Raw genomic sequence first — 15,675 nt, 5'->3', positions numbered from 1 at the left:
TTTATTCCCCAGGCCCTTCACAGCTTTGCTGGCCTCCTCTGCTCTGGCTCCAGCACCTCTTGTACTGAGGTGCCCAAAACTGGACACAACGCTTGAGGTGTGGCCTCACCAGAGCCGAGTGCAAGGCGGGGCTGAGCACAAGGGGGAGCTGAGTAAAAGGGGGGGCTGAATAAAAGTGGGGGAGCTGAGCACAAGGGGGAGCTGAACACAGTGGGGGAGCTGAGTGCAAGGGGGAGCTGAGCACAAGGGGGAGCTGAGCACAAGGGGGAGCCGAGTGCAAGGGGGAGCTGAGCACAAGGACGCCCCGCACTAACCCGCACTCCGCATTCCCTTCGCAGCCCACGCCAAGGGCCCAGCCCCGAGCCCTGAGCCCACCGAGCCCCCCGGTGCCATCACGCTGCCCGTGAGCTACCGCTTGTCCAACACCCGCTTGGCCTTCTTCCTCAAGGAGCTGGGAGCCAGCCCGGCGGGCAACGGCAGCGCCCCGCTGCAGCGCGCCGAGCCCTTCGTCGTCTTCCAGACCAAGGAGCTGCCCGTCCTCAACGTCACCCTGGGGCCCTTCAGCACGGGGCTGGTGCTGCCCAAGGAGCAGCTGCAGCCCTCCAGCACCCTGGAGGTGCCCGACCGCCTGACGGTGAACTGGAAGGTGCGCGCCTTCATCGTCCAGCCGCGGCTGGTGGCCAGCCAGCCCGTGGTCCAAGTGCTCTTCTACGTGGCCGGCCGGGACTGGGACGACTTCGAGGTGGCCGACAGGCTGCCCTGCGTGCGGCTCCACGCCTTCCGCGACGCCCGGGAGGTCAGGAGCTCCTGCCGCCTGCGGGGGTCCCTGGCCATGTGCCTGGTGCAGGCTGAGCTGCCCCGCGCCTGGTTCGGACCCCCGGCGGCGCCGCCGGGCAGGCGGAAGGGCCAGGAGAGCCTGGAGGCGCCGGGAGAGAGCCAGCAAGCGGAGCTCTACTACACCCTGCACGCTCCCGACGGGGCCGGCCAGTGCCTTGGGGAGGCGGTGCCCCGGCGGGGGCCGGGGGCGGCCCGGACGGAGGGTCCCACCCAGCACCCGCTGCTGCGCATCGGCAGCGTCAGCCTCCTGCAGCCCCCACCCGGGCAGCCCATGCAGGAGCACCGCCTGGACGGCAACGTCTTCATCCGCCTGCCCGACAAGCCCCTCAAGCCCGGGGAGGTGCTGAGCATCCTCCTCTACCTGATGTCCAACTCCACCGTGGAGCACTTCACCCTCAGGCAAGGTCCAGGGCTGGCCACGCTCCGGGGAGCAGCTGCAGTGTTTGGGGGGGTGGTTGTTTCAGCTGGGCTGTGCCAAGGCACTGTGGTGGGTTGAAAATTCCTCCCCCCAACGTGAAACTTGTCAGACCAGCTCAGCTGGAAGGTTGGGGGTGGGGGTGGGGGTGGTAATTTTCTCAGGTACTCTGGGCAGAATGGAGAGGATGAGGAGGGTGTGTGACATTCATCCACATGAGGGTGGTGAGAGCCTGGCACAGGTTGCCCAGGGAGGTGGTGGAAGCCTCATCCCTGGAGGTTTTGAGGGCCAGGCTGGATGTGGCTGTGAGCAACCTGCTGTAGTGTGAGGTGTCCCTGGTCATGGAGCCAGATGATCCTTGAGGTCCCTTCCAACTCTTACAATTCTATGATTCTATTAATGGGACCTGCTGGGGGCTGGGCTGGGTCTGCAGGGCTGTGGGAGGGTGAGGAGGGCCAGAGGAGTAGCCAGCATGTGGTTTTGACATGCTTTAGGGCTTTGCAGTGGGAGATTTTGGAGGGGAGAGCAGCCCAGCCAGGTTTTTGCATCTCTGCATTGCCACTGTGGACTGCTGCCTTTGCCCCTCCAGTTGCACTGGGATTAGGACCCCAACAACAGATGTGATGGCAGACACTGTGGGGACAAGGTGCTGTGTGACCAAGGGGCTGCAATGAAGTGAGCACAACCTGCCCGAATCCCTCTCCTTCTGCCCCAGAGCAGCAGGATGGGGCAATGAGCAGGAGATGCTCAGCACCCCAGCAGCTGGGTGTGCACTGGGGGACTCCCCTTGCTGCATGTCCCTAAGTGCAGGGGAGGGCAAGCCCCTGCCATGTACCTTTGAAGGGCATTTGCAAGTGTGCCTTTGGCCGCTGGGCCAGCAGCAAGCCCCTGACATGGGGGGGACAGCACTTGAGGCTGTCCTGCCCCTCACCCCAGGGACATCCATCCCCACAGGCATGGCACTGTCCAGGGGGATCAGTGCTGGGGCTGGGGTGCTCCAATTCCAGCTGGTGGGGTGTTGGGTGGACAGAGTAAAGTCCGATGATAAGGAGGGGCAGGGGTGGACTCAATCCCATGGCTGCTGCAGGCAGCTTGGGTGATGCTTCTGACAGCTGGGAGGGTCTGGGAGCAAAAACGTACCCCTGAGCCTGGGGCAGGGGGACCAGAGGTGCCTGAGTGTGAAGGCCTGGCCCTTACTGTCCCTCTCCATAGGGTGAAGGCCAAGAAGGGTGTCAACCTGCTCAGCACCAAGTCGAGGAGCGGGCAGTGGCTGGTGAGCTCGGAGCTGCTGACGGGCGGCAAGCATTCCACCGCCACCATCGACGTGGCCAGGGTGGATGGTGCTGGGCCCAGGTAAGGGAGCCTCCCCCATCCCCACCATTCCTGGGGGCCTTGTAGAAGGTGCTGGAGTTGGGGGAAATGCTGGGGTTTGGCTCGAAGCAGCTCTGCCTTCATCCCCACTCCGGATGCCTGGGTTGGCTGCGGTGCCATGTGGGTGCTGGTAGGGGAAACGGAGGCACAGCGTGGCACAGACTTGGGACTTGGAGGCAGTGAAGGGGAATGATCCAATTTGGGGTCAGACTCTCAGTCCATCTGAGGCTGGGTTGATCCCACATTCGACATGGGAAGGGGCTGCATTGTGTGTGTGGGTTTTAGCCTTGGCTGGCAGCGTGCAGCTGGCTACAGAGCAGGTGAAGGTGGATTTCGTGGCTGGAGGAGGGCAGACTGGAGGTCAGGTGTGAGGCTGTGTTTTCAGGTGGGATCTGCTCCATGTTCAATGCTGGCAAGCAAGCTAAGACTCAAGCAGTGTCCTCCTAAGGGACTGATACTATTCAGCTGCTGCATCCCTGGCTCTGAGCTGGGATCTCCTGGCTGTGGTGGGTGCTGGCGGGCACACGTGGTGGATTTTGGGGCTGAATTGTGAAGCTGGGGAGGTTCCTTGAGTTTGGGGTGAGCAATATTTACATTTTTTAAAGGAGTTTTAAGACCATGAAAGGCAGCAGGTCTTTGCTGGTGACCCTCTGGGGAAGGAGGCAGGGCAGTCCCTAGGGAAGGTCCCATCTGGACCCGAAGGTGATGGATGAGTGTTGGAACCACAGCAGCAGCTGAGACAGCTACTTCTGCCCTGCTGGAGAGGACAGTGCCCTTACCTGGGGCTCCAAGAAAGGTTTGGGTTGGTTGAGGAGAGTCAAAGGAACAGAAATGAGAATGATCTAAGGAGTGAGGACCTACAAAGCCAAGCTGAAAACCCCAGAGGCTGCAGAGTCTGGTGAAGCAGAGACATGGGACTGTGAGCACACGGAGGATGCCAGGGCGAGCAGCAGCTTGGCTCCTTGCATCCACACGGGCAGGACTCAGCAAGCAGGGGCAGGGGATGGGCACAGTGCCAGAAGCACCCAAAGGAAAGCCTGCAGTGCTGGGAAGCAGGTGCTCCTCTGTTCCTGGGCTCTGGTATCACCACCACTGAGTCTTTACAGGAAGGGAGATGAGGCTTGTTGATGTGGTGCAAGAGATTTGATGTGGTCAAACCAGTCCTGACCTCCGTGAGTCTCTGCCCTCCCCTGCAAAACTGGGGATGAGCTCTGGCAGAAAGGAGATCCAGGGGTGACCTTATTGCTGTCTACAGCTACCTGAAGGGGGATTGTAGACAGGCAGAGGTTGGTCTCTTCTCCTGGGCAGCCAGCACCAGAACAAGAGGACACAGTCTCAGGCTGCACCAGGGGAGGTTCAGGCTGGAGGTCAGGAGGAAGTCTTACACAAAGAGAGTGATTGCCTATTGGAATGGGCTGCCCAGGGAGGTGGTGGAGTCACCATCACTGGAGGTGTTCAGGAGGAGACTTGAGAGGGTGCTTGGTTGCATGGTTTAGTTGGTTGGGTGGTGTTGGATGATAGGTTGGACGCGATGATCTTGAAGGTCTCTTCCAACCTGTTTTGGTCTACTCCTATTCTATTCTATTCTATTCTATTCTATTCTATTCTATTCTATTCTATTCTATTCCATTCTATTCCATTCTATTCCATTCTATTCCATTCTATTCTATTCTATTCTATTCTATTCTATTCTATTCTATTCTATTCTATTCTATTCTATTCTATTCTCCAAAGCTGCCTGCAGAAAACCCCTCCAAAGGGCTGCCCTGGAGGGCTGATTTCCCTTTCCCCCACACCCTTGCTTCCTGACGCAAAACGCAACCTCAGCACCCGAGCCCTCAATCCTGTGGCTGACATTGGGGTGTCCCTGGGGCCACCAGCTCTCTCTCTCACCCTTCCCACCCCCATCCCCCCGTGCTCTGCACACCCATGCAGGTGCCAGAGCTGCCAGCAGCGAGCTGCTCTCCTCCTTCCCCCTCTCGCCGTCTGCCGCCGCTTCAAATCAGCCTCGGAAAGGTTAGAGACGGAGGATGAATTTAAAGTGATTACAATCACCTTTTAGACAAACAACTCCATCAAATATTAACAGAATGGAAAGTATGAATGACTCAAAGCTGTGTTGCCCTCCAGGCTGAGCAGCTAGAGGAGTTTGCTTTGCCCAGGGCTCTGGGGGGGGGGGCTTCCTGCAGCACTGGCTGGGCAGGGAGGCAGCGAGAACCCTGAGCTGTGGGGCGGTCATGGCCAATTCAGAATCTTCTGCACCCCAGCTGCTGTATCCTAAGTTATTCCCCAAGTCTGGGCAGCCCAGCTCTTGCCTCTGCTGTTCCTGAGAGCAGGTGATGCTCAGGGAGGGCAGAAGATGATGGCTGACCCCCAGCAGGGCTCCTGGGATGCTTTGGAGCACCCCGTGGTGAGGAGTCCCAGCGCTGAAATACCTCTGGCATGGAGCCACAGCTCGGGTTCACCTTTGGGCACGGCTCTTGCTGCCTGTGTTTAATCCTTTGCACTGGAAGAGGCAGTGATCAGCCATACCCCCTGTGGCAATTCCCCTTGCACCCCCACAGCTGTTTTGGGGGGCACAGAGTCCCAGCAGGACCCCACGCACAGCAGCTGTGCTGCCAAGGCAGTTCCTGCTGTGGGAGGAGGATTTGCTGCAGCCCTGCTTTCTTCCTCTCCTCTTTCCCTGCCCCCTTTCCCTCTTTAGATGTTTATCAGAGAGAAACCTAACTGTATCCTGCCCCCCACCCCCCCTAGACGGATGAGACCTTCCCAGCAAGAGCTGCACTGCCCTAAGGGTGGAGCTGGCCCTGAGGTCCCCTTCTGCAGGGGTTCCACCTTTCCTCCTCCAGGGGCCTTTTGCTGGCTTTGTGGTTTGCAGGGGCTCTGAGGTGTCCCTTGGGCATGTTCTGGGAGCAATGGAGAAGTCTGACCTGAGTCCTGCCAAGAGGTTTGCAAGTTGGACATAGAGGTGGGAGGGCAGGATCACACCCGGAGAGGTTTGCTCACAGGGGTAGGGCATAATGAGATTCACTGCTGCTGTCACTATGTCCAAGCTGTGATGCAGAGGACAAGGGACACCACCTGCTGAGTTCCATTGTCCCCTTAGACACAACACCAGGTGCCAGGTTTGGCAGGGCACAGCCTCCTCTCCTGCCCTGCTAATGCCACAGGGTTTGCTCCCTGTCTGTCATCTCTGGGTCATGCTGTCCTCAGCAGTGACATTAAATGTGTGGGGTTTTGATGAGCTGATGCAGGCCAGGATGCCATTGGCCTTCTTGGCCACCTGGGCACACTGCTGGCTCACGTTCAGCTGCTGTCAACCAGTACCCCCAGGTCCCTTTCTGCCTGGCTGCTCATGAGCCACTCTCACATGAGCTGCTCATGAACCCCAGCCTGTACCTGGGACTGCTATCCCCTGTTTGGTCCTGTTTGCCTCCCAGCTAAGCTCCAGCTCAGTGTTGTCCCATCTGCTGTCTGTGTTTGAGCCTCTTCCTCTGTGTGATCCTCTTGGAGGGGACTGTAAAGTTTGTGGTGGACTCTTGTGCTGGGACTCATTTGCCATCCCAGAGCATGCTGCTGTCCTGGGTGTGGGACGCTGCAGGAGCAGCCTGGGGTTGCCAGTCTTGCAGATGACAGCAAGCTGGGGGCAGGAGTTGATCTGTTAGAGGGTTGGAGAGCTCTGCAGAGGGACCTTGCCAGGCTGCACAGATGGGCAGAGGCCAAGGGCAGGAGATTGAACACATCCAAGTGCCAGGTGATGCACAATGGGCACAACAACCCCAGGCAGAGCTACAGGCTGGGGTCAGAGTGGCTGAGAGCAGCCAGGCACAAAGGGACCTGGGGGTACTGGTTGACAGCAGCTGAACATGAGCCAGCAGTGTGCCCAGGGGGCCAAGAAGGCCAAGGGCATCCTGGCCTGCATCAGGAAGAGTGTGGCCAGCAGGAGCAGGGAAGTCCTTGTGCCCTGTGCTCAGCACTGCTTAGGCCACACCTTGAGTCCTGTGTCCAGTTCTGGGCTCCTCAGTTTAAGGACATTGAGAGACTTGAAGGTGTCCAGAGAAGGGCAGCAAGGCTGGGGAGGGGTCCGGAGCACAGCCCTGGGAGGAGAGGCTGAGGGAGCTGGGGTTGCTTAGCCTGGAGAAGAGGAGGCTCAGGGGAGACCACATTGCTCTCTCCAACTCCCTGAAGGGAGGTTGTAGCCAGGTGGGGGTTGGTCTTTTCTCCCAGGCAAGCAGCCCCAGAAGAAGAGGACACAGTCTCAAGTTGTGCCAGGGGAGGTTTAGGCTGGAGGTGAGGAGAAAGTTCTTCCCAGAGAGAGTTGTTGGCTGTTGGAATGTGCTGCCCAGGGAGGTGGTGGAGTCCCCATCCCTGGAGGTGTTGAAGAGGGGATTGGATGTGGCACTTGGTGCCATGGTCTAGTCATGAGGTCTGTGGTGCCAGGTTGGACTCGATGAGCTTTGAGGTCTCTTCCATCCTTGGTGATTCTGTGATGCTGTGATCCTGGGGGGAGGTTGTCTGTAGGGCCTGGGGGCACCCAGCTCATCTCCTGTTCTCTGCCCAGGGATGAGGACTTCTCCTCTGAGATCATGCAGCTGGATTTCGAGATGGAGAACTTCACCAGCCAGTCCGTGACCCGCAGGATCATGTGGCACATCGACTACCGCGGCCGCAACCCCCCGCCCGACCTGGAGAAGGTGGTGACAGAGCTGACGGTCATCCAGAGGGACATCAGGGCCATTGTGCCCCTGGCCATGGTCAGCACCTTCCTGCCCCTCTGCTTTCATGCTAGGGCAGGGTTGGGGCTCCCCCACCCTGAGGGATCTCCTGCCAGCTCCACCTGGAGAGGAGACTGAGAGGGGAGTGAATAAAGTCATCCAGTTCACCCTTCATCCCTCCTTGATCCATCCCCTGTTCAGGAGGGACAGGGATCTGCTGGAGAGAGTCCAAGGGAGGGCTACCAGGATGACTGAGGGACTGCAGCACTGCCCTGTGAGGAGAGGCTGAGAGCCCTGGGGCTGTTCAGTCTGGAGAGAAGGCTGAGAGGGGATTTAGTAAATGTCTATCAATACCTGAGGGCTGGGGGGCAGGAGGGAGGAGAGAGGCTCTGCTCAGTTGCCCAGCATGGTGCCTGTCTCACCTGCACCCATTTGTCCATTCTTCCTTCCTCCTTCTCCTCTCCATCCAGTTCACCCTTCATCCCTCCTTGATCCATCCCCAGTTCAGGAGGGACAGGGATCTGCTGGAGAGAGTCCAAGGGAGGGCTGCAAGGATGCTGAAGGGACTGCAGTACTGCCTGGGGAGGAGAGGCTGAGAGCCCTGGGGGTGTTCAGTCTGGAGAGGAGAAGGCTGAGAGGGATCTGATCAATGCCTATCAATAGCTGAGGGCTGGGGGTCAAGAGGGAGGGGACAGAGACAGGCTCTGCTCACTTGCTCCCTGGGATAGGACAAGGAGCAATGGATGGAAGCTGCAGCACAGGAGGTTCCACCTAAGCACAAGGAGGAACTTCTTCCCTGTGAGGCTCCCAGAGCCCTGGAGCAGGCTGCCCAGAGAGGTTGTGGAGTCTCCTTCTCTGGAGCCTTTCCAGCCCTGTCTGGATGTGTTCCTGTGTGACCTGTGCTGGATTCTCTGCTCCTGCTGTGGCAGGGGGGTTGGACTGGAAGATCTTCAGAGCTCCCTTCCAAACCCCTAACATCCTGTGAGCTGTGATCTGCCCCACAGCACCTCTAGATCCATACATCCCAGCCACCCCTGCACACACTTCTTTGCCCCAGGGCTGGAGCAGGAGAGGGGCCAGCCTGGATCTGACCCCAGGGGGACTGGCTGCCCTCTAAGGTGATGTTCCCCTTTGCACCTTGCTCCCAGGACACAGAAATCATCAACACAGCCATCCTGACGGGGCGGACCGTGGCCATTCCCGTCAAGGTCATCGCCATCGAGCTGAGCGGCGTCGTCATGGATGTCTCAACCATGGTTGAGTGCAAGTCCAACAATGAAGACATCATCAAGGTGAGTGCTGGGAGGGAGCTCTTGTGGCCCTAGTGCAGGGCTGAGCTTCCCCCAGAGGAGCTGACTCCCAGCAGTGGTGTAGGTTGGAGAAGAGGAGGCTCAGGGGAGACCTTCTTGCTGTCTGCAACTCCCTGCAGGGAGGTTGGAGACAGCTGGGGGTTGGTCTCTTCTCCCAGGCAAGCAGCACCAGAACAAGAGGACACAGTCTCAAGCTGTGCCAGGGGAGGATTAGGCTGGAGGTGAGGAGAAAGTTCTTCCCAAAGAGAGTTGTTGGCCATTGGAATGTGCTGCCCAGGGAGGTGGTGGAGTCCCTGTCCCTGGAGGTGTTCAAGAGGGGATTGGATGTGGCACTTGGAGACATGGTTTACTTGTCAGGAGGTGTTGGGTGAGAGGTTGGACTTGATGATCTCTGAGGTCTTTTCCAACCTTATTGATTCTATGATTCTATGGAGCTGCATGGTTGAGACCCAACCCCATCACAGAGCCATAGGATGGCTTAAGATGGAAGGGACCTTAAAGATCATCTGGTTGCACTCCCCTGCCATGGGCAGGGACACCTCTCACTAGACCAGGTTGCTCAAGGCCTCATCCAGCCTGGTCCTAAATGCTTCCAGGGATGAGGTGTCCACAACTTCTGTTCCAGTCTCGCCACCCTCATGGGGAAGAATTTCTTCCTGATGTCCAGTCTAAATCTACCCTGCTCATCCCAAGCATCATCCCCTCAGTGGCCTCAGTTCACATGTGTCTCCCTCTGGGATCTGCCAGGAAGCCAAGACACTTTGCCACAGTCTCTGGAGAGGCCACAGGATGCTGCAGGCTGGCACCAGGCAGCAGCAGTAACTTAGTGCTGGTGTGGTGAAGCCTTGCCCCCATGCAGGGTGAGCTGTACCTTCCCATCAGAAGCTTCCTGCGTGCCTCTGACTGATGTTTATGTCCTCTCTGGGCTGGGGTCTGGCCCCAAAGTGTGGGGAGATGAGCTGGGCAGCTAGGGGCAGTGGAAGGGAAAGGAGATCTGAGGCAGCAGCAGCAGCAGCTGCAGCAGGAGTCACTCCCCCTGTATCCACCCCAGCTGCCGAGGCAGTGCTCACTGCTCACACCCAGCCCTGCTCTTTCCATCCTCACCCCCACTCATCCAAAGCCTTTCCCCCATCACTGCTACCTCCCCATCTATCCCCCTGGCCATTTTATTCTATCCCATCTTCCTTCCTTCCATCCATCCATCCATCCATCCATCCATCCATCCATCCATCCATCCATCCATCCATCCACCTCTGGACCACATTACCTTCTCCCAAGCATCTCCTGCCCCTCTCTCTTCATCCAGCCCACCCCATCCACATCTCCACTCCTCAGGCAGAGGCCAAGAGCCATGCCAGGGCTCTGGGCTCTCCCATGTCCCCTAGGCTGGGACCTCCCCCTCCTCCCCTTCTTTGCTAGCCACCACTGACTGCTCTCCCAGCCAAGCAGAGCCCTGGCCCAGCTGGGACTTGCTGTCCCTGGCAGCCCCTGGGTGTGGGGGTGGGTGACAGCCCAGTGTGACAATCCCAGGCTCTTGGCTAGAACTGGGATGGGTGCAGCCCACAGCCCCAGCTCTTATTTATGGCCCCCAGTCCTCCACAGTGTGATAAAACACTGGAGCAATAATACACTTCAGGATGGACTCCAAGACACTTAAACAGTTTAATGTGCTGCCTTTCTGCTCATAAATCTATTTACAGGCTGTCTCCAGACCTGGAGAGGGGGGAGAGGGGGGTGGGGAGCAGGCACAGGCACATGAGCAAGGCTGAATAATGCATGGAGCAGCCCTCCAGCCCCAGCTGCCTCCTGCTCGCCCCTCAGAGCCCCTCCAGCCTCTTGCTGAAGGTGTTTTGTGTTTGTGCTTGGGGCTTTGCTTCTGAGGGAGCTCTTGGATACCTGCTGAGGCTGGGGAGGGGGATGGTGGTGTGAGGGCTGTAAGCCTGTGCCATAAATCAGAGCCCACAAGTGGGGTGTGCTGTGGTGCTGTGAATGCTTTCACATGCAGCTGGGGGCAGGTGAGCTGCTTCTGAAGGGTGGGGGAGACCCCGGGGAAAGGTTGCCCAGGGAAGTTGTGGATGTGCCCTGCCTGGAGGTGTTCAAGGCCATGAGCAGCCTGGTCTAGTGCAGGTGTCCCTGGCCATGGCAGGGGGTTGGAACTGGATGGTTTTTAAGGTCCCCTCCAACCCCAAGCATTCTGTGATTCCGCTTCCCAAGGTGCCTGTGGCTCAGTTTGGGTTGCTCTCGTGTGCAGCATGGAGGCAACATGCCTTGGAGCTGGTGGAAACAGGGGAGGTGCCAGGGCCACCCAGGAAGGGTAGGAGAGCACAGGTGGGAGCTGTCATTCTCCTCCCCTTCTGTGGTGACACAGGGAGGCTGTTGGTGCTCAGCCCAGAGAGGAGGACATCAACACTCAGCACAGTGGAGAAACAATCTAAGTGCCAGGCTCTACACACTGGCCACAGCAACCCCAGGCAGTGCTACAGGCTGGGGTAGAGTGGCTGAGAGCAGCCAGGCAGAGAGGGACCTGGGGGTAGTGGTTGATAGGAGCTGAACATGAGGCAGCAGTGTGCCCAGGTGGCCAAGAAGGCCAAGGGCATCCTGGCCTGCATCAGGAAGAGTGTGGCCAGCAGGAGCAGGGAAGTCCTTGTGCCCTGTGCTCAGCACTGCTTAGGCCACACCTTGAGTCCTGTGTCCAGTTCTGGGCTCCTCAGGTTAGGAAAGATGTTGAGCTGCTGGAAGGTGTCCAGAGAAGGGCAAGAAAGGTGGGGAGGGGTCTGGAGCACAGCCCTGTGAGGAGAGGCTGAGGGAGCTGGGGTTGCTTAGCCTGGAGAAGAGGAGGCTCAGGGGAGACCTTCTTGCTCTCTCCAACTCCCTGCAGGGAGGTTGTAGCCAGGTGGGGGTTGGTCTCTTCTCCCAGGCAAGCAGCCCCCAGAACAAGAGGGACACAGTCTCAAGCTGTGCCAGGGGAGGTTTAGGCTGGAGGTGAGGAGAAAGTTCTTCCCAGAGAGAGTTGTTGGCCATTGGGATGTGCTGCCCAGGGAGGTGATGGAGTCACCATCCCTGGAGGTGTTTATGAAGGATGAGGCACTTGGTGCCATGGTTTAGTTGATCAGGTGATCAGATGGTGTGGTGAGAGGTTGGACTTGATGATCTCTGAGGTCTATTCTATTCTATTCTATTCTATTCTATTCTATCCTATCCTATCCTATCCTATCCTATCCTATCCTATCCTATCCTATCCTATCATCCTATCCTATCCTACTTTCTCCCTGTCTGCTCACATGCTGGCCTTGGTGAGGGACAGACAGGGGAGCTGAAGAGCCACCTCTGCTGCCAGCAGCCATGGGGGGGATGCTCAGCCTCACCTGCCATGTGACCCTTTCCTGTGAGCCTACCATCCAAACCTCCCTGAGGACCCACCAGGGGCAAGTCATCACGTTACGAGCCATAACTGAGCCTCAGAGACCTTGGCCACCCACAGCCACCTCCAGGAGCTCTGGCTGGCTAACACGGGGTGCCACCAGCCATGGTGGCTCTTCCCTCTCCCAAGGGCCTTGGGAAAGAGGTGTCCCCTTGATCCCAGGCTTGGGGCTGTGCCAGGTGGGGATCTCCTAGCCACGGAAATGGAGCCAGTGGTGCTTGGCTGGGAGCCCCAGGCAGACCTCAGCCTCTCGCTTCCTGCCACCTTGCTGAAATGCAGGAAGGCTCTCCAGACAAGGATGCACTTCATTTAAAAAGCTGATCTGCAGTCACTCCATCACCAGGACAGGCCTGATGTGCTGGGATTATTGTCTTGTTGGTGTTGTTGTGGTAGTTTCAGCCCCCCCCCCCCCCCCGGCCTTCTCTCCCCCAGCTGCAAAGCAAGTGGTCCCCAGAAGAAGATGCCAGGGGGATTGATGGTAATGCAAGCAGCAGCCCATCATATTTATTGTGATGAATGGCACAATATCCACAGCACTCCTGGGCTGCAGGACTCGCCCAGCAGCTCATCTTTATTCAGACACCACCCTGCCAGAGATGAGATTGTCCTTTCAGACTTGCTGAGCTGGTATCTCTGATGGGAGGACAAGGAACAAACCCTCCTGTGTTAGGCTCTCCTCCCGTGCCTGGGGAGCAGAGACTTCCCAAGGAGCTCAGGGCTTGGGCTCTGCCTCCTCCACTGGCCCCAGGGACCCACAGATGCTTCCTGGTGGTTTCCTGCAGCCAAAATACAGAGCTCAGACCATCATGGAATGGTCTGGGTTGGAAGACACCTCCACAGCTCATCCAGTCCAAACCCCTCTGCAGTTAGCAGGGACATCCACAAGTAGCTCAGGTTGCTCAGAGCCCTGTTGAGCCTCGCCTTGAATATCTCCAGGGCTGGGGCCTCCACCACCTCCCTGGGCAACCTGTTCCAATGTTCCACTACCCTCATGGTGCAGAACCTATTCCTAGCACCCAGTCTGAATCTGCCCTTCTCTAGTTTGAAAGCCATTGCTCCTGGTCCTGTCCCTGCAGGCCTTTGCAAACAGTCTCTCTCCATCCTTCTTGTAGCCCCTTTCAGGTACTGGAAGGTCTCTATTAGGTCTTCCTGGAGCCTCCTCTTCTCTAGGCTGAACAGCCCCAGCTCCTTCAGCCTTAGTATCATCACAGTATCATAGTATCAGGCATGGTAGGAAGGGGACCACAAGGATCAGCTAGTTCCAACCCCTCTGCCATGGGCAGGGACACCCCACACTACATCAGCCTGGCCAGAGCCTCATCCAGCCTGGGTGCAAACACCTCCAGGGCTGGGGCCCCAACCACCTCCCTGCACAACCCATTCCAGGGCTTCACTACTCTCATGGGAAAGAACTTCCTCCTCACCTCCAGCCTGAATCTCCCCACCTCCAGCTTCATTCCATTCCCCCTAGTCCTATCACTCCCTGAGATCCTGAGCAGTCCCTCCCCAGCCTTCCTGTAGCCCCCTTCAGCATACTGGAAGGCCACAATGAGGTCACCTCAGAGCCTTCTCTTCTGCAGACTGCACAGCCCCAACTCCTTCAGTCTGTTCTCACAGCAGAGCAGCTCCAGCCCTCTGCTCATCCTCATGGCCCTTGTCAGGGTCCTGCTCATGGGTTCAGAAATACAAAGTTCCTGTGGCTGAATGACCACAGGTGGCCAAAGATAAGATGGGGACAGAGACAGTGATGCTCTCACCTCCACTCTCAGCTACTGAGCAGCATGGACTTGACTCCTTCTCAGCCAGCAGAGAATCCATATGAGAGGGCAGCTGGCTAGAAATCCTCTCTTCTCTTTCTCCTCTCCTCTCCTTCTCCTCTCCTCTTCCTCTCCTCTCCTCTCCTCTCCTCTCCTCTCCTCTCCTCTCCTCTCCTCTCCTCTCCTCTCCTCTCCTCTCCTCTCCTCTCCTCTCCTCTCCTCTCCTCTCTCTCCTCTCCTCTCCTCTCCTCTCCTCTCCTCTCCTCTCCTCTCCTCTCCTCTCCTCTCTCCTCTCCTCTCCTCTCCTCTCCTCTCCTCTCCTCTCCTCTCCTCTCCTCTCCTCTCCTCTCCTCTCCTCTCCTCTCCTCTCCTCTCCTCTCCTCTCCTCTCCTCTCCTCTCCTCTCTCTCCTCTCCTCTCCTCTCCTCTCCTCTCCTCTCCTCTCCTCTCCTCTCCTCTCCTCTCCTCTCCTCTCCTCTCCTCTCCTCTCCTCTCCTCTCCTCTCCTCTCCTCTCCTCTCCTCTCCTCTCCTCTCCTCTCCTCTCTCCTCTCCTCTCCTCTCCTCTCCTCTCCCCTCCCCTCCCCTCCTCTCCCCTCCCCTCTCCTCCCCTCCCCTCGGGCAGAGCATCCCAGCTCCTGGACCACATTTAACCAGCATCTGCTTCTCTGGCACCCCCCATGCTCTGGGCAGCCTGCTGCCAGGATCTGTGTGGGTGGTGTGTCCGTGGGAGCATTGCAATCCCTTCATCCCCCCCCTTCTTCCTCCCCCAGGTCTCCAGCAGCTGTGACTATGTCTTCGTCAGTGGGAAGGAGTCGCAGGGCTCCATGAGCGCCCGGGTCACCTTCACCTACGAGCACCTCTCTGCCCCCCTGGAGATGACAGTGTGGGTGCCCAAACTGCCACTGCACATCGAGCTCTCAGATGCCCGCCTGAGCCAAGTGAAGGGCTGGAGGGTGCCCATCCTGCCGGACAGGAGGTGGGTGCCGTGGAGCCGCCGCGCCGGAGGCCCGTCCAGCCTGGAGAAGGCAAAGTGGAGCTGGGGGTTATGGGGCCAGTTGCCTCGTTCAGATACTTGGTGGAGGGAGTTTTAGAGATGGTGCAGCCAGAGTCACCCCAAGGGTCCTCAATGGAAGGTGAGAGAGGTCCTGGGCCCAGGTTGGAGGTTTGTGTGGAACGAGGGAGAGTTCGTGATGAGGTTGGCGGAATGAGCCAGCCAGGCGGGGAACGTCCAACCTTTGCAGTGGTCAGAACTTCCCTGGATGAGGCCAGGGGCAGCCAGGCTGCAGGCTAACAAGCAAGCTGGCCTTGCTTTGAGGTCTGCATGTGTGTAATGCAACCAGGCTGCAGGCTAACAAGCAAGCTGGCCTTGCTTTGAGGTCTGCATGTGTGTAATACAACCAGGCTGCCGGGTAGCAAGCAAGCTGGCCTTGCTTTGAGGTCTCCACGTGTGTAATGCAACCAGGCTGCAGGGTAGCAAGCAAGCTGGCCTTGCTTTGAGGTCTGCAGGTGTATAATGCAACCAGGCTGCAGGTTAACAATTAAGCTGGCCTTGCTTTGAGGTCTCCAGGTGTGTAATGCAACCAGGCTGCAGGGTAGCAAGCAAGCTGGCCTTGCTTTGAGGTCTGCAGGTGTATAATGCAACCAGGCTGCAGGTTAACAATTAAGCTGGCCTTGCTTTGAGGTCTGCAGGTGTGTAATGCAACCAGCTGCAGGCTAACAAGCAAGCTGGCCTTGCTTTGAGGTCTGCAGGTGTATAATGCAGCCAGGCTGCAGGCTAACAAGCAAGCTGGCCTTGCTCTGAGGTCTGCAGGTGTGTAATGCAACCAGGCTGCAGGCTAACAGGCAAGCT

At 58.1% G+C, this 15,675-nt stretch overlaps 1 protein-coding gene across 1 annotated transcript in view; it reads left to right on the top strand.

Annotated features, from left to right (window-relative positions):
* The window catches only part of TMEM132E (transmembrane protein 132E), a gene marked incomplete at its 3' end in the record, with an annotated part of 28,366 nt that extends 13,515 nt beyond the window's left edge, over nt 1-14,851 (top strand). The window contains exons 2-6 of the mRNA XM_068171207.1: nt 339-1,236; nt 2,465-2,605; nt 7,185-7,377; nt 8,487-8,630; nt 14,597-14,851. Coding sequence (XP_068027308.1) covers nt 339-1,236; nt 2,465-2,605; nt 7,185-7,377; nt 8,487-8,630; nt 14,597-14,851 — 1,631 coding nt within the window. The remainder of the gene's footprint in view (nt 1-338; nt 1,237-2,464; nt 2,606-7,184; nt 7,378-8,486; nt 8,631-14,596) is intronic.
* Between the last annotated feature and the right edge of the window lie 824 nt (nt 14,852-15,675).

This window comes from Melanerpes formicivorus, unplaced genomic scaffold (genome assembly GCF_026170545.1).
Source record: "Melanerpes formicivorus ecotype bairdi unplaced genomic scaffold, bMelFor1.0.p_v2 SCAF_2380, whole genome shotgun sequence".
Taxonomy (NCBI): Eukaryota; Metazoa; Chordata; class Aves; order Piciformes; family Picidae; genus Melanerpes; species Melanerpes formicivorus.
This window is presented reverse-complemented; position numbering and strand designations above follow the sequence as displayed.